The 19,019-nt window shown below is 39.3% G+C and overlaps 2 protein-coding genes across 12 annotated transcripts in view; one reads left to right on the top strand and one right to left on the bottom strand.

The window, feature by feature from the left end:
- Positions 1 to 9,504, bottom strand: part of LOC102468393 (WD repeat and SOCS box-containing protein 1-like) — a 49,179-nt gene extending 39,675 nt beyond the window's left edge. The window contains 4 exon segments of the mRNA XM_014586227.1: positions 3,558 to 4,200; positions 4,203 to 4,815; positions 7,124 to 7,343; positions 9,353 to 9,504. Coding sequence (XP_014441713.1) covers positions 3,558 to 4,200; positions 4,203 to 4,815; positions 7,124 to 7,343; positions 9,353 to 9,504 — 1,628 coding nt within the window.
- The window catches only part of PCDH15 (protocadherin related 15), a 781,066-nt gene that overhangs the window by 64,404 nt on the left and 697,643 nt on the right, over positions 1 to 19,019 (top strand). The gene's annotated exons all lie outside the window — the stretch shown is intronic.

Here is a 19,019-nt window from a genome sequence, read left to right as displayed (position 1 = left end):
GGAGGAGAAGAGATTGGGGCGTGGCCCTCCCCCGTGGGGGTGCGTGATTTCTCGCTTTCTGTCTCTGTCTCTCTCTTTCTGGCGAGCACACGTGCCCTATAGCAAAAACCTCAACAACAAAAAAAAACAAAAAAGAAAAGAAAATTATATGACATGTGTGAGCCTAATCAAATAGTACAAAACTGGGTTTAATTTTCCTGAAAATTAGCCTTAAAGAAAAAACTGGGAGTAATTTTATTTCTGACTTGATTTAGCAATTTTATTAATCCTATTTTCCCTTCCTGGGACAGAACTATCTGCACAAATCTATTGAGCTTTTCCAGATACCATCAGATTAACTCACTTGTGCCTTTGAGGTAGAGATGAAGTGGCTATTTTTCAAATCTCAAGTGCCCTACCCGCAGGAAAGCAATATTATTTTTCATTTAATGAGCTTTAGCACATGAACAATTAAGAGGCATAATTGAATGAAGCTAATCAGCAAGAAGCAAGAGCTTGCCTCTGGGTACGTACCGAAGTTGATTGGAGCTCTTATCTGTGGTGTTATCTGTTAACAGTACCAGTGAGTGGGAAAGTCCTGACTTGTAATGGCACAGCCTTGAAACTCCATGTTTCGAAATTTCTTTTCTAAAATACATACTGTGGGGATGCCAGCAGATGGTACGATGGTTATGTCACTGGACTCTCACCTGGTCAACCACAGTTCGAGTTCCAGACCCAGCAACTTAATCTCAACACAGGACATATGTGTGTGCATGGCCAAAATCCTGAAAAGAGAATGGAGAGGAAAGGTATATAGTGTGGCCATCCCCCCAGGGGGTGATTTCTTGCTTTCTTTCTCTGTCTTTCTTTGTCTCTACAGCAAGCATATGTACCCTATAGCAAACAAATAAATACGAGAATACATATTGCTAGGAGAACCAAAGATGCCAATAAAAAGGGAATGAAACTATTGACTGACAACTATCCCATTGCTATAAAATAAGGAAAGTAAAAAGGTAAATTAAAAAGTTATTTTCTGGGACTAGCAGTTGGCGTAATGGCTATGTCACTGTGCTCCCATGTAGTCAATCGTGGTTTGAGTCCCAGACCTGGTGGCTTAAACTCACTCCAGGCGCCTATGTGTGCATGCCCAAGACCCCGAGAGAATAGAGGAGAAGGGATTGTGGCATGGCCATCAGCCCTGGGGGGTGATTTCTTGCTTTCTGTCTGTCTATCTCTGTCTTCCTGGTGAGCACACGTGCCCTATAGCCAAAAAATACTTTCCAAAAAAAAAACTTATTTTCTTTGTCTAGCATTTATTATCACCTGCTCTGAGTGTTAGCTTTAATCACAGCATAAAAACTATTCTTGTCCTAACATATAGAGGGTAAACCATTTAATAAAATTCAGATTGATTAGAACTTCTGTTCCACGCTTTCATAGAGACCAAGTTTTGAAATATTGTGTTCTTTAAAGAAACTGGGAATTTCTGCGTCTCTTAGTTGGGAAATGGTAATTCATAAGACATTGCTATTCACGGAGTACCAGAAGCAATAACTGGAAAACTTCACAGGATAAATGTCCCAATTAAAGTAGTTCACCTTGAAGTTGGAATGTTCTCTGGATGGCTTATTTAAACTAAACCTTGAGGGCAACCAACTTCTTTGGGTCATTTACAGTTTTTAAGAAACTTAGATCTCTACTTCTAGAGTCCCTGTAAAGTGGTTACTTTGAACCAGATCTTATATCAAAGTGCATTTGCATATTGTTCTTGGAATATTTTAAAGTATACAATTTCATATATTTTGATGCTAGGTAAAGGATATTTGCTTCTCTGATTTTCACATAATGGAAATAAAACTACCCTTTTTCAGTATATTCTTATATTTGTAACTCCTGACATTTTCCTTTTCTTTCTTTTCTGTTTTAATTTATAGTTTATAAACAGTCATATATTTTCCACTTCATATGGCTTGATTATCATTCTTAATGGGCATTTGGCCAAAATTTTTTTAAAAAATTAAAAAGTCAACAAAAATATATAATCAAACATTTCACATAATGCATACATTCTTAATATCTGCAGGTAAGATAAATAACAGAAGGGAAAAGCAGATATACTGTATTGCTTCTCTTTGGCAAGTCACCAACATCATCCCCTGCAGAAACATACAGTAAGTTTTTTCAATCCATGGTCTTGAAAGAATTGTCCCTTGTACAAACAAAGTATTAGTAGTTGGATTTCTCAAAATGACTAAAATATCAAATACTTTATTCCAGAGGGGTGAAGTGCCCAGGTGCTTTCCAAAATTAAGGCTTCTCTGTCAAAATTAGTCCTGTGATTGGGAACCAGCAGTTAGCGTAATGGCTATGTTGCTGGACTCCCACGTAGTTGACCACAGTTTGCGTCCCAGACCCAGTGGCTTAGAACTCACACCTGGTGCATGTGCGTGTGTGCCCAAGATCCCGAGAGGAGAATGGAGGAGAAGGGATTGTGGCGTGACCATTTCTCGCTTTCTGTCTCTATGTCTCTCTCTGTCTGTCTGGCGAGCCCACGCGCCCTATGCGAACACCTCTCAAAAACCCAAAAAAACACAAACAACAAAAAAAATTAAGGCCCACCACAACACTTCAGTTGGAGGGGCACACATGGTGGGTGGAAACCATGACACAGTTTTTCTAGTTATATTCTGACTCTGTTTGTGTTGTTTTGTTTTTTAAAATGTCATATTTAAACTCTACCTCTAAGATAAGATCCCTAAGCAAAACAAAATCCCCATACAAACTGTATGTCACTGGCATGTCAGTTCAACACCCCAGTCCCCCAACCAAATACATTTTGATGAGGCAATTCAGCTTTCCCAAGTCAATAATTACCATCAAACTCAGTGTCCCAGAATTTTAAAATTCCTTACACTTTACAGCAAAGACACATAATGTGGCTCTACTAAAGCAATATATACAGACCAAAATTAAAAATCAGAAAAGCAAAAGGGTCCATTCAACATATAACAGCTAGTATCTAAATATATACATGTGTATATATGTATGTTTTCAGTTTGATCTTTAAAAAAAATTACATTTGATATGTTCAGCAATATTTCTCATATAGTCTATAAATAATATTTAAAAGCTCAACTGATCAAAATACAATACAAGAATGTATCAAATTAGGGACCAGCAGTTAGTGTAATGGCTATGTCGCTGGACTCCCATGTAGTCAACCATGGTTCGCGTCCCAGACCTGGTGGCTTAAACTTACGCCGGGCGTGTGTGCGTGCGTGCCCAAGATCCCGAGAGGAGAATGGAGGAGAAGGGATCGTGGCGTGGCCATCCCCCCTGGGGGAGTGATTTCTTGCTTTCTATTTCTCTGTCTCTCTCTGTCTGGCGAGCGCACGTGCCCTATAGCAAAAACCTCTCCAAAAAAAAAAAAAAAAGTATCAAATTAAATAAGTCTTCTAAACCTTTGAAAACAGATACTTGAAGACAGTAAAGCTTAAGATTTATGTAAGGTGTATTTTGTCACTTCCTACTGTAACTTAAGGATTATGTAAGGTTTATTTGTCATTTCCTACTGTAACCAGGAAAGGCAAATTCCTCTAAAAACTTTGGAAGGAACCGGCAGCTCTTGGACTTCTTGAGTGGGCATCACTCTTTGAATTGACATGCGACATAAACGTTGAAGGCTAGGCACTTGCCTTGGAGTGGCCCAAAACTACACACTTCCATCATGTGTTCCAGCAGCTAAAGCACTGCCATCAGTAGAAATGGTACAGCAAAAACCATTGCTCAAAGGTGCGACTTGGACTGGATATTCCTCATCAATTCTCCAGAACCTCACTATTTTATCATCAGCAATGCTTGCAACATGCAGTCCATCATGACTAAAAGATACGGATTGTACCCATTGGTCATCTGCTCCTCCAGCAAAATTTGGAATAGGTGGGGGAAACAGGTGCCCACATTCCATCAGAATTTCTCCATTATGTGGATCCCAGGCATATACTCGAGTATCGTAAGATGCTATGGCCAGTAATGCTCCAACAGGAGAAAAGTCACAAGCTACAACATCATTGTGATATCCTTCTAGTTTGCGTATCATGGTATGTTTATCCATATTCCAAAGGAAAACTGCTTTACTGGCTCCAACTGAACATAGCATAGAAGAGTCGGGAGAGAATGCACAACTGTACAGCCATTTCTGATGCCCTCTCAACACTTCATAATGTTTCCATCATCTTTCAGGTCCCATACTCTGAGAGTTTTGTCTGTTGAAGCTGACACTAGTATCAAGCTACCATCTGGAGCTAAAGTTAAATCTCTGACCACTTCAGTATGATCTAGCAAGTTAAGGAGGAGTTTCCCTGTATATACATCCCATATTTTGATACGTCCATCGTTTAGACCTGTGGCAAGGTGCAGCTGATTTTGTCCAAATCTGAATGGATGCCATTCTATATTTACACAAAGACTCTGTTTTACTGTAACCAAACACCCGAAAGCAAGACTCCAGACTATATCACCACAGTCTATAATATGTTCACGAGGATTACTTTTCTGTCCACTGTAACTATTTTGTCTTAAACTGCTTGAATTGGTATCATTCTTGGTGCCATGCAAAAGAAAGTTTTTAAGGCACTGGGACCATGGAACAAGCTTTTCTGTACGATGTCCTTGTGACCATGCAAAGTGTGAACCATCTGGAGCAGAAGCAACAGTCCAATTTTCACGACCACATTTCTTGTCAAAAGGAGCTGCTGGAGCTAGAAGTTCACCTATAGTACGTGATCTCACAATCTCTTTCTCGTTGACCCTCAGGAGAAAGCTGGCAATCTATGGGGCACCTTCCGATTCCGGGGACGCCATGCGGACGGAACAATTGAGAAGGGAACATCCAGCACTGAGGGACGTGATGCGGGTTCAGTCCCTCCAGGACCAGGGGGCAGAGGAGAGGGGTGGGGGTGGCTGCTGTGGCTTCTGCTGACTGCCCTGGGGAAGCTCCAGAAGGCTTTGCACCAAACTATGGAGTCAAACCCAGACAATAGATCCTGTACTCTGCTTCCCACTCACGGACAGACACAGTCCATGCGATGCCGTTGATAGCACACCAGACACAGGAGCTTGGCCAAATTATTTTTATACAGCCTTAAGTCTAATGTATCTTCACTCCTTACTTGATTCTAGCTATTTGACTCAAGGTTATAGAGTAGAGCTATGCTTTCTACAGAAGCGGGGAAATAGTGCATGGAAGATGAGAGGGATAGTCAGAATAAAAGGAAGAGAGAAAAAAATGCAAGGGGAATATCAGAGCAAAAGACAACTTGACGTGAATTAAATAATAGAAAAGCTACAATTGCTGATACAGAAGAAAACAGTTAAGGGTTTAAAAGAAAAAAGTTACGAACTATCTTATTGTGGACAATATATTTACTCATCCTGACAGATTTAGGGGATATTTTTATCAATATAGTAGCAGCTTTTTTTGTTTGTTTGCTTGTTTTGTTTTGTTTTTTCCTTTTTTAGAGGTTCTCATCATAGGATGCTGGAGAGAGACAGAGTGAGAGGAAAAGTGAGAAATCAGCTCCCAGGGTACACGGACATGCTGCAATCACTTCTTTATTCTCCCGTTGAGATCTTAGGCACACAAGTACACACTGGGCTTGATTTTCAAGCCACCAGGTCTAGTACTAACCAAACCACAGTAGGCCGTGTGGGAGTCTACTGACATAACCACTATGCCTTCTGCTGGCCCAATATTGTAAAAGTGTTGTGTCTGAAATCTGAGAAGATATTACTGAGAGTGTTTGCAACCTTTTCTCTTTTTCACTTTACTGCTGGGATTTTATTTAGTCATTATTATTTATTTATATTTGTTTCTTCTTTTTATATTTTAACTTACAGAGGGCATGTTCATTCACTGGAGAAAGAGAGAGAGAGAGAAAGAGAGAGGAAAAGTACCCTCAGTAGAGTGTGGTCATGCTGCAGTCCTCTTCTATTTCTCTCTCCCATCATGATTTTGGGGATAGACACACACACCCTTTGAACACGTTTTTCAAGTCTCCAGGCCAAGAGTCCAACTGCTTTGAATCATGTCCAGCTCCATGCTCACAGCACTTAGTCACTATGTAATGGGGCCAGGCTTAGCTTTATTTTTACCTGAAAAAAAAATTCTATTTAAAAAATAACCTATTGTGGGACCAGCAGTTAGTGTAATGGCTATTTCGCTGGACTCCCATGTAGTTGACTGTGGTTCAAGTCCTGGACCTGGTGGCTTAAACTCACACTGGGCACATGTGCGTGCGTGTCTGAGATCCCGAGACGAGAATGGAGGAGAAGGGATTGTGGCATGGCCATCCCCTCTGTGGGGTGATTTCTTGCTTTCTATCTCTCTGTCTCTCTCTGTCTTTCTGGCGAGTGCAAGCGCCCAATAAGATAAAACCTCTCCAAAAAAAAAAGAAAAAATAAACCTATTGTGTAATAATGTGTTTATTGATTTTTTTCTATTTGGAAACTTATTTGAAAAATTTTTTAAATTTTATGTATCTCTCTGGGCTAAATATTAGGTTAGTACAAAAGTAGTTCTGTAATTTTTTTTTATTTTTTGGTTTGTTTTAAGGTTTTTTTTCTATAGAGCATGTGCACTTGCCAGAGAGAGAGAGACAGAGAGACAGAGACAAAGTGAGAGGGAATGGGAGAAATCAACCTCAAAGGGGAATGGCCATACCTCAATCCCTTCTCCTTCCTCCTCCTCCTGAGATTTTTGGCATACATGTACACATGCCCAGCATGAATTTCAAGCCACTAGTTCTGGGACTCAAACCACGGTTGGCCACATGGGAGTCCAGCACCTTAACCACTGCCTGCTGGTCTCAGTAATTGTTATTTTGTGTTATTGAAATTTGCTATTTAAAACTGGATGCATTTTTAAATAAATGTGGTTATGTTAGATATCATTTTAATACACATTTCTTGCTATTTTTTTCTATGACTTATTGCATGCTGTTTATATGTAGTTTAGTCTATGTTAGACTAAAAAATAAAAATTGAGCAATTCTCTTATTTGAGTTTAAAATAAGTCCTAAAGAAGTGGAGACAACTCACATTAACAACGCATTGGCCCAGAAATTGCTCACGAACGTACAATAGTTCGAGAAGTTTTACAAAGGACACAAGAGCCTTGAAGATGAGGAATGAAGTAGCCAGGCACCAAAGTAGACAACGACCAATTGAGAGCAGTTATCAAAGCTGACCTTCTTATACAAGAAGTTGCCGAAGAACTGAATATCAGCCATTCTGTGGTCATTCGGCATTTGAAGTAAATTGGAAAAGTCAAAAAGCTTGATAAGTATGTGCCTCGTGAACTGACCAAAAATGTAAAAAGTCATTGTTTTGAAGTGTCATCTTCCCTTATTCTATTTACTAACAGCAAACCATTTTTCAATTGGATTGTGATATGTGCGAAGTAGACTGTATACAGCTGGAGAAGACCAACTCAGTGGTTGGACTAAGAACCTCGAGAGTCAAACTGACACCACAGAGAGGTCATGGTCACTGTTTGGTGGGGTCTGACCCACTATTTTCTGAATCCTTGTGAAACTATTACGTCTGAGAAGTATATTCAGCAAATCCATAGGATATGTCAAAAACTGCAAAGCCTAGGGAACCAGCAGTTAGTGTAATGGCTATGTTGCTGGACTCCCACGTAGTCGACTGCGGTTCGTGTCCTGGACCCGGTGGCTTAAAACTCACGCCGGGCGCGTGTGCGTGCGTGCCCAAGATCCCGAGAGGAGAATGGAGGAGAAGAGATTGTGGCGTGACCATCCCCCCTGGGGGGTGATTTCTTGCTTTCTGTCTCTATGTCTCTCTCTGTCTGTCTAGCGAGCACACGCGCCCTACAGTGAAAATCTCTCCAAAAAAAAAAAAAAAACTGCAAAGCCTATAGCTGGCTTTGGTCAAACAGAAAGGGCACAGTTTTTCTCCATGACAATGCCTGACCACACGTCTCAAAACCAAAGCTTCAAAAGTTGAATGAATTGGGCTATGAGATTTTGTCTTGTCTATCATATTCACCTGACTTCTTACCATACCACTTCTTCAAGCACCTCAACAACTTTTTGCAGAAAAATGCTTCCACAGCCAGCAGGATGCAAAAAATGACCTCCAAGAGTTCATTGACTCCCAAAGCATAGGTTTTTGGTTTTTTTTCGGAGAGGTTTTGCTGTAGGGCATGTGCACTCGCCAGACAGACAAAGACAGAGAGACAGAAAGCGAGAGAAAAATCACCCCCCGGGGGGATGGCCACGCTGCAATCCCTTCTCCTCCATTCTCCCCTCAGGATCTTGGGCATGCACGCACACGCTCCCCACGTGAGTTTTAAGCCACTGGGTCTGGGACGTGAGCTGCGGTCAATTACATGGGAGTCCGGCAACATAGCCATTACACTAACTGCTGGTTCCTCAAAGCATAGATTTTTAAGCTACAGGAATAAGCAAACTTATTTCTCATTGGCAAAAGTGTGTTGATTTTAATGGTTCCTATTTTGACTAATAATGTGATATGTTTGAATTTACTTATGATGATTTAAAATTCAGGGTCCAAAACTACAACGGCTTTTGCACCAACCTGATAGAAAAAATACATATATTCCTCCTCCTCGTCCTTTTTAAATTTGCTCAATGGCACATACACTCACAGGGGAGAGAGAAAGAAAAAGAGGGAGGCAAAGTGAGAAAGCACGCCCTTTTGGAAAGTAGTCAACCAAATCCCTCCTCCTGCACTTCTTCCTCTGTCTTCTGAGACACAAATAAAAATAGGAAACAACTAATCAGTTTCTGATACATAGTTCAAAAATTACTCCTTGACAACATTTTTGTGAAAGAGGAGTAGCTAAAAATAAGATCAAAGAGTCATACATCTGTTTTTCAAATATGTTGTTTTCTGTTTTATGATTAATGTTCTATAAATGCCACTTTCCCCTATTCCTTCCTATTTTAGTTCTTTATGCTTCACCTAGAGGAAGAATAGTACAAAACATCTGTATATCATACACATGTGAGTTTTTGGGTGACTGCATTTTGGCATTATTAAAAAACAAGATGTGCACAGCAACTAATTAAGTTCTAAGTTCATTTTACCCCGTAACTATTGCTTAGTAGTTATATATTACCAAAACAAGATGAGAAAAGTGTGGCTGTTAAACAGGCCACAAGTCCCCAGGTACTTGTGCTGAAAGACTTAGTGTAGGTGTTTAGGGACTTTTTTGTTTGGGCCCTGTATTTTTCAAGTAGATCAGCGATCTTATAGTTCTCTTTTTCATGAGTAGACTATAAGAACAGTGAGCATTTTTTAAAACTGCAAAACAGCAGCCTACTTTGTAAAACCCAGCGTATCAGCAGCAGGAACAGCCTCAGGAGCAGGCAGAGGCGATGGGACGAGTTGTGGGAGTGCATGTGGAGCCTCTGGCTTCTGAGATTTCTCTCTTTGGCCTTGTGCAACATTCCACCTGTTGGCCTTGTTCAACATTCGCATTTCATTTCTTGAGGGCCGTTTTTTTCCTCTGGGTTACCTGATAAAATGCAAATTTTTCTAAATCTTATGACTGAATTTTTTCATTGAGGTTGCTTTGTCATTCATTCATCCATCCATCTTTATTTGAGAGGTGCTGATTGGGTGGCGCATGCAGGAATTTGTTTACTAAATCAGGGCTCAGGTGCGTTATCTGTTATGATGCCTTCCATGGTCACCATGTTCCTATCTTAATTCCCTGAAAATAATCAGTCACTCCCTGTACTTACTTATTCATAGTTTCTTTTTAATGCTAGAGGTTATGCATGCTTGAGAGTGAGAGTGAGAGTGAGAGAGAGAGAGAGAGAGAGAGAGAGAATCATGTGCTCCCACAACATACCCTATTGATTCTGCCTGCTTCTTATGGGGCTTAGTCCCACAATCCTTTTTTCTCCAATTCTTTATCCCACCAGAACTCTGGGCATGCACACACATGTCCCATATGAAGCCATGGGAGCCAGAACTCTAACCCCTATCCTCCATTGGCCATGTAGGATCTGGCTTCCTCGGGCTTCCTCTGCATTACATAGTTACTGCACTGTGGATTAGAAAAAGCCTGTAGTTTTCATAATGAATTGAGTTTGTATTGAAGTTTTCCTATCATTCATACTGAATTTTATTTATTTAGTGACTTGTCTTTCTCCTTCAATAGAATCTGAACCCTTTAAAGAACATACTAGGGTTTAAATAAGCCCATCTGGCTCATCCTAGGGGGTGCAGTCCACAGAACACTGGGCTGCAAAGTATGGTTAATTTTAGGTGACTCAGATTTCCAAGTTGGCCTGAAAATGTGCCAGGCCTGCTTGGGTACTGAAGACTCTGAGAAGATGGAGGGTTGAGGAAAGGGAATCATGGCCTAACAAGTGGATGCTTTTCTCTCTCCTCTCTCTCCTTCATGCATGCACATTCACTCTCTCTCTTTCATAAGTAAATAAATAAATAGATAGCCAGCCAGGCTGCTTGCCTGCCCATCAAGCCATCTGCTGTCCAACCAGTGCAGTGCCTGGCACTTCGTATTGGTAAATGTTTGTTGATTGACCAAATAAGTGAATTAATGATTAATAGATGAGCGACAGGGCATCTGCTTTAAAGGTACTGTTTTCAAATAGAGAGAGGTGGCATAAGCACATCTATTACGTGGAAGGATTTTTGTGACACAGAGGTTCAGGAGAAGGCCTTTCTGACTATTGACAATGTAGGAGCCAATTCTGAGCCATGTCTTGTCTAGTCTCAGAATTAAATGACAAAGATTTCTACAATTAGTGTGGAACATATTGTATGAACTATAACATGTAGCCCTTTAAAAAAGTGACTTTATATAGATTTACTTTGTTCTTGTGGTTGAGTTTGTTGACTAATTTGAGAAGTTTACATATGTAAGCTTATACTGTTTTAAAGAAGAATCAAAAATAGTCAAAATTGCAAATTATTATCAATTCTTATGTCTTCTATAATTAGGATCTTTGGCCAACAGAAGGTAAATCAATATTTCCTAAAATAGGAATGGAATTTATAACATAAATTGATTTATTATCATCATTCAAAGTCTGATGTCAATACAAGTTCTCATTTAAGCGTTTGTAAATCATTTATGCTATTTTAATGTGGTGGAAAAGAAGAGCAGGCTTAAATAGGATTAAAAATGAGGTAAGAGGACCAGCGGGTGGCGTAGTGCTTATGGGCTGAACTCCTACATGGCTGACTGCAGTTCAAGACCTGGACCTGAAGGCTTGAAACTCACACTGGGCACATGTGTGTGCATGCCCAAAATCCCACAAGTAAAATGGAGGAGAAGGCATTGAGGCATGGCCATCCCACTGGAGTTGGGGATGATTTCTCACTTTTCTTTCACTGTTTCTCCCTGTCTCTCTGGTGAGCACATGTATCATGTAGGAAAACATCTCTCCAAATAAAAGAAAAAAAGTGAGATAAAGACCAGCCACAGGAACAGGGCCAGCAAGTGACATGGTGGTTCAGGCATCTAGATCCCATATGGGCAACTGTGTAATTCAAGTGTCCGACCCTGTGACTTCAGAAACACTCCATGCACGTGCGCTGGTGTGCCCAAAATCTTGAGAGGAGAATGGAGGAAAAGAGATCGCAGCATGGCCATGACTCCAGGGGATGCTTACTCTGCCCCCTCCTTCCCCTCCCCCCAGCAACCACACATGACCTATAGCAAATTAACAAAAAAAAAAAAAAAAAAAGAGAGAGAGAGAGAGTAAATCTCAGGGAAAGCAGTATTATGTCCCAGAGATCAATTTATTGCTTTTTTTCCTTCGATAACTTCATGACATTAATAAAGAGAATGTCCTCAACTAACACCAATTGATTATAGCTGAAGAAGATCTTACACTGAAGCATGGCAATATGTGGTTTTATTCGTCTTTCTTTTCCATTTCCGAAATCTTATCTTTAAATAATCAATTATTCTTTTTTTTTTTGAGAGATTTTCACTGTAGGGTGCGTGCGCTCGCCAGACAGACAGAGAGAGACATAGAGACAGAAAGCGAGAAATCACCCCCCAGGGGGGATGGTCACACCGCAATCCCCTCTCCTCCATTCTCCTCTCGGGATCTTGGGCATGCACGCACACTCGCCCGGCGTGAGTTTCAAGCCACCGGGTCCGGGACGCGAACCGCGGTCGACTACGTGGGAGTCCAGCGACATAGCCATTACGCTAACTGCTGGTTCCCAATAATCAATTATTCTGTAAAATACATCTCACTTTTGGAAGAGGATGTCACCTGGAGAAGGGTGTCACCTGCTTAATGATGTTCATCCTAACTCTATTTCTCCAAGTCCTGGTCTTAAATCTAATTGCTAATTAAACAGTAGTTTAAATCTCCCGTTCTATTTTTATAGCAATTCTTGTGCCAAATAACAACTCAAAAGTCTATTGACAAAAAATGTTCCTTGAGTACAAATGAAAAAGCAGTTCTACATCAGCAAAAGACAATAATTTTAATAATTTAATAAGTAAATGGATGATGGAAAGATGGATAGACTGATATGTTTAATTAAATGTAACCAACTCAGAATAGCAGGATTTGTTTTTAATTTTTTTTTTTTTAATTGCTAACGAGAACATGTACTTGCCAGAGGGACAGAGAGGAAGAGCGAGAGTAACCTTCCAAGGGAATACGATCACACTGTCACCCTTTCTGCTCTGTTTCTCTACCCTGTAGGGATTTTTGGTATGCATACCCATGTGCCATGTGTGGTTTTCAAGCTGCCAGTGTGGGACTCAGCCATGCAGGCAGCCTATAGGATCAGGCTCCCTTAACTACTAGGCCTTGGTGCTAGCTTTGTTTGTTTTGGAAACAGGAAGCTAAAAGATATTTATCTAACTTGCAGTTTGGCCATTGGCCAGGACAATGAATTGACTCTGGATTCTAAAGAAATGCTGCAGTGACTTTGATGACCATGGGCAAAGTTGAATAGTTACTCCCTAGCAAGTCCCATTAAAATCAATGTTCTATAGAAGTAAATGTGGCACAAAAACATGTGTCAGTGCTTCAGGGCTGGCTGTCTGTTACAACTGGCAAGTCTCGTGTGCACCCAGGGAGTGTCAGTACTATTCTAGAACTCTAATGAAAGAAAACAGTTGTCATATTTCTTGCTACATGCAATATCTTTTCTTCAGATTTTCTTTTCTTTATCTTTCTTCCTTTTTTCCTTTCTTTTTTCTTTTTTCTTTTTTTGCATTTAAACATTGCGAGTAGACCTAAAGATTCTGGAGAGTGAGTGCAATGTAGCAAGGCAAGTAAGGGGGATTTTTAAGAGACAAAGAGAGACAAGCACCTAGAGAGCACTCAGATGTAGATGGAAAAGGTTTCCTTCTCTGAAATAAAAGTGTTAATATCCTATTACCAAAAAAACCATGAGTGCTATAGAACTTCATTATAATCTTGTATTATAAAATGATGGCCAAATATTGAAACCACACATTTTTGGTTAGAATATTTATTTTTAATAAAATGGCTTGGCAAATATTTAGAAATTAGTTCTAATAAAGTTAGATCTAGGATATGATATCAGATAAAGATCTGAGAAGAAAGAGATGGAATAATAAGATAGGCCTATTTAGCTTGCTTTAATAAAAGGATTATTAACAGGTAAAGGTAGGGCTCAGGGACCATGTATAGGGTGCTGCTGACAGTACAAAGGCAGGTGTTCCTGGTGTTCTCAGGACACTGTTTGCATTCTGTGATACTGGATATGGAAACACAGTGCAGGGAGCAACATTGTAACCAGAGCCCAGAGCTAGAGAAGGCTATAAAGAGAACGGCTGTAAAGAGAAGGCCAGTCATCTCTGACCTAGACATTGCCCTACATATTAATGAAGGCTGCATAATTGGTTACGGTATGCTTTGTAAGTCTTTTTGCTAGGAGGAAATCACTGCAAGGTAAAGAGAGAAACTGTTCTTGGCCAAATGACCCCAAAATCATAATTTACCTTTAGGAAAAATGATACAGAGAAAATTGTTCAAAACACATGCTTTTTGAGATCTGGAAAATATTAACACTAAATATTGAATCTTTCTGAACCCCAGATTGGTGTTACTTCCTCATATTTTTTTCCTTCTTAATTTATGTGTTTGCAATAACAGAGAATAGATGATAGAAAAATAGATGATTGTAAACTCAATCTTGGCACTCATAATTTTGCTAGAAGTCACTAAAAATTTCAAGAAAAGTAAAGAAAGATGGTGTAATCTTTTTAATAAGCCAGTGTTAACATTTTCTCTGTTTAGAGTATATGAGGTATTAATGAGGGGCAATTTTTCTAAACTGTGGAATAGGGTCCTCATTTGTTCACTCCTAAAATTGATAGGAAATATATATGTACATATATATATACATATACATATATATATTATATAAGTATATATGCATATGTGAGAGAGTAAAATGTATATGTAATTTAAAAAGAATAAAGCATGGCATATTTGAAAGAAAAATAGAGAAATAAAACATCAATATATTGTGGAGAGAGGCCAGTCTGAGAAAATATGGTGTGACCTTTAGACACATGCAGAAATGGTCTTCCATGAGCTTCATTAGCAATGGCTATGAGAGCATTTCCACACCCGACAATATATAAATAAGGTCAACTGGAATGTGAGGTCATATTATAATATTTACAGGTGAATTAGAATTTGATAAGGGTTCCAGTCATGGTGGCACAGGCCGTGGGGCACCCTTGTGTGATGATGGAGCCACGTAGGAAGACCAGGTTCATATTCCAGGTCAGCCTGAACACTATAGATATGCCTGTGTGTGTTGTAATCTTGGCTGAATGTCAGTCTTCAAGTTTACGTGTTTCAGATCTTGTCAAAGGTCTTGGTCTCTCTCCCTCCCCCCCTGCCAACCTCTAATTCTTCTGGAAAAAAAAAAAAAAAAGAAGAAGCCTGAATAAGTTATGTGTTTTCCTTTAAGAACTCAAAATTGATATCAGGCTGAGCTTTTACTTGCCACTTCTAATTTTGCTGAGACCACTCCCACATACAGGAAGCACAGGAATTACAATAGAGAAGTGAATGGTTCGTTTTCTTCTTTTACTTCTCTGGTTAACTGCTTGAATTTATCTTTTCTTCATTGTCAATTTTCAAAATGTTTTCTACAGGCCCGAGGATAAAACTTATTAATTTACTAAACAGCAAAGGAGGTAGAGCTCATTGTAATAGTACTTGAATCAGCTGCATAGTAGACAGAATTTGGTGAAGTGCCTGCTATGATCATTGTTATTATCAAAACACATCGATAAATGTCTGTATTATAGGCAGAGTGCTTGAAATTCAAGTAATAGGACCAGCAGTTGGTGTAATGGCTATGTCACTGGACTCCCATGTAGTCGAACACGTTTTGAGTGCCAGACCCAGTGGCTTAAACTCATGCCAGGTGCTTGTGCGCAGTCATGCCCAAGATCCAGAGAGGAGAATTGAGCAGAAGGGATTGTGACATGGCCATCACCCCCGGAGGCAGGGGAGTGATTTTTCGATTTCTGTCTCTGTCTTTCTGGTGAGCGCACATGCCCTATAGCAAAAACCTCTCCAAGAAAAAAAAAGAAATTCAAGAGTCAGCCTAATCTAAATCTAAAGCAGATTTGACAAGATTACGTATTTGCACAGGGATGACCTTTTTTTTTTTTTTCTTTTCTTTATTTTGGAGAGGTGTTTTTTTTGCTATAGGGCATGTGTGCTCTCCAGAAAGACAGAGAGACAGAAAGCAAGAAATCACCCCCCAGGGATGACCGCCTTTCTATATTACCTCATTTTGCTTCCCTTTCCTGTTATTTCACTTGGAAATTTACAAGTAGCAAATTGAAATCCATCTATTTTAGAAAAATTAGGATTAATGCTGCTCTCCTCTTTCTAGATGGGGAATCTGAGGTAGACTCAGCCCTCTGTGATTCTCCTAGTGCTTCCTGTAATGACTAGTATTATTAATCATAGCTAACACCTGCTAGAATGTAAGAGCCAAAAGGAGCACGTTTTGGTCTGGCTTTTGAACTGCCTTATTTAAACACCCAGAGAGTATTCAACGAATAGTTGTCAATCAATGAACAGTTTTATCGTACTTTCTTATATTATGACAGGCAGTTTTTTGTTATTTAATTCTATTAATAAGCCTGAGTCCCCTTATATCATCGATGAATAATTGATTATTGATGAACAAGTGGTTTTGGGAGTGAAGTAACTTATTCAAATCCCCAAGATAATAAGTTTGGGGAACTTTTTGACGCCAGATATGCCCTATTCCAAAGCCTTTGTTCTCAACCACGGTTCCTCAACTTTTGCCTTGTTTTTCTACCCACTGAGAAATCCTGCGACCTTTCACTCAGGAAAATTTTCCGAGCTTTGGATTCTTAGACTCGGACATAGTTTAGAGTCTAAAACATTTTTTCTGGGTTAATACAAGACCTCCTTCTGAGACCAAGCTAGAGAAATGTGAAAAAGTTTAATTATACATTTAGTAATACTATACCTTGTCATTTGGCACTAAGCTTACCCCCATCTCCTTGCACCTGGCTCTTGGTGAATATCATTTTATTTCTCAAGTTCTGACTACTCTATTTTTCAGAGCTTCTACTATTTCCCCGTTCAGCATTTTTTTAAGCTCAACGTAGCTCACAAAACCATACTGATGAGTTAAGAGAATCCTAATGGGTTAGTATGTTAACTTTCCAGGTGTTATAATTGCATTTTAATGAGAGTATTGTGAAGGAAATATATTAATCCTCTGTATTGCCTCTAATGATGAGATTTATAAGACATCAAAATATTTAACAAAAATCTCATTGTATTTATTACAGTCAAGATTTCCCCCAGAAGATCATTTCATTGCATGTCTTTTAAATTATAGCTCTTCTCTTATACTTTCTGTACCTTAGAGCTAGGAGATGGAACTGGTATACCCTCCTCTATCTACTTGCTAGAGTCCCAGGTTTGTTGGCTTTTTTTTTTTTTTTTTTTTTTTTTGACCGGAGAGTGTATGTGCTCCTGGAGAGAGAAAATGAGAAATCACCCCCCAGGGTGATGGCCATGCCACAATCCATTCTCCTCTTGGGATTTTGGACATGCACACACATGTGCCTTGCTTGATTTTCAAACTGCCGGAACTATGACTCAAACTGTGGTCTGCCATGTAGGAGTCCAACACGGTAATCACCATGCCACCTGCTGGCCTTGAATTTCTGCTATTTTGACCTCAATGTTGTCCCACACTTTGTTATTTGCATCTACCAACTTCTCAGTAGTTCCTCATTCAATGTCCAGCTCAAAGACTTTCTTTAATACATCAACTTTTCCCATAATCCTCATGGTATTATCATGTATATGGATAATCTGTTCAACAATGGGCTGTTAGTTCTTTGATCTCATTGCTGATAACCTTTACTCAACCTTGGATATACACACTGTAAGGTCAAACCTTAGAACTCCTGATTAGTGTTGGAATTAGAATGATGCAAGTGAGGCATTTCATTAGAGTGCAAAAGTTAGGAAATTCCAATAAAAATCAAGAGAGGTGAAATTTCAAAACAATATTAAAAATAAAAAAAGAGTGAGGCAAAAAATTCCATTAGAAAGTTCATTGAAATAATTGAAACAGGATCAGTAAGTTAGAGTTAAATAAAAGTTATTTAAGATATTGGTCAAGAGAATTTATCAAAGTTAGTAATTATTTAAAAAATGAAGGCAGAAATGTAGATTTAAAAATATTATTAAATATTATATTAATTTGTTTTCATGAAAGCCAGTAAAGTAAAATTATAACTTGGCTTTGGTGTAAGTAAAATATTTAAACCTAAAAATAATGCTGCACGTTTTAACACCCTACTTTTCAGTTTTTTTAATATTTTTTCAACAACTTTAATCTTCTGGAAGAAATAACTATTGGAAAACATGGAAAAAGTGGCATTTTCCCTTTTGCCTTAGTCTTCATTATGATTCCACATTGTACTATTAAGGCAGGAGATAAGAATATTAATTTACAGACAGGGTAAAGGCCTAAGACACACAGTATGCTATAGCTAAGATGGAGTCAAAGTAACTTAGTTTTAATAAAGGACCAGATACAGTCTGCTGCCCCACAAAGAGCAGGATCTATCTATTATGTAACTATTTTCTGCAGCTCAGTTCCTTTTCAGAGAGCCAGTCCCTTGTTCAGATTGATAGATAAAATATCCTCACTGGGACCAGCAGTTAGCATAATGGCTATGTTGTTGGCCTCCCCCATAGTTGAGCATGGTTTGAGTCCCGGACCCAGTGGCTTAAACTCACGCCGGATGCATGTGCATACATGCCCAAGATCCTGAGAGGAGAATGGAAGAGAAGGGATTGTGGCATGGCTATTCCCCCGGGGGGGGGGTGTGATTTATTGCTTTCTATCTCTCTGTCTTTCTCTTTCTGGCAAGCGCACGTGCCCTATAGCAAAAACCTCTCCCCCCAAAAAACTTTTTCACCTTAGCTCCTATTTGGCAACCCATTTGGGACCCCTCCCTGCTTTGAGAATTTTCTTCTCTTTCAATAGACTCTGCTTTGTTATACTCTCCTGTTGTCTGTGCTTCTAATTCTTCATGATCGTAGGACATGAACTTGGGAACCTGCAAATCCTGTAACACTATGAATCATTACTTGCAACTGCACCATTCTGTCTATAGATTCCCACTATCACACAGTTAACCACTCCTGGAACAGGAGTAAACACATAAACACAACAAACTCTAGTTGGATTGGCAAAGAAATTCCTTTGTTTATGAAAAATCAGTTTGTCTGGGTCCTATTATAAAAACTAGTTACTGTGTTTACTGGTTAGTTACTGCTTTCTCTAGATTTTGTCTAAAAATCCTGAGTTGTTAGAGCCCAACATTATCTCTGACTCCTAGTATATATTGAGATTACTAACTATAAGAAGTATGATAGCAAAAATTTTGTGCATTTTAAAATCTTGGCCAGGAAACTCGAAGA

This window comes from Tupaia chinensis, unplaced genomic scaffold (genome assembly GCF_000334495.1).
Source record: "Tupaia chinensis unplaced genomic scaffold, TupChi_1.0 Scaffold000118_1, whole genome shotgun sequence".
Lineage (NCBI taxonomy): Eukaryota > Metazoa > Chordata > Mammalia > Scandentia > Tupaiidae > Tupaia > Tupaia belangeri.
This window is presented reverse-complemented; position numbering and strand designations above follow the sequence as displayed.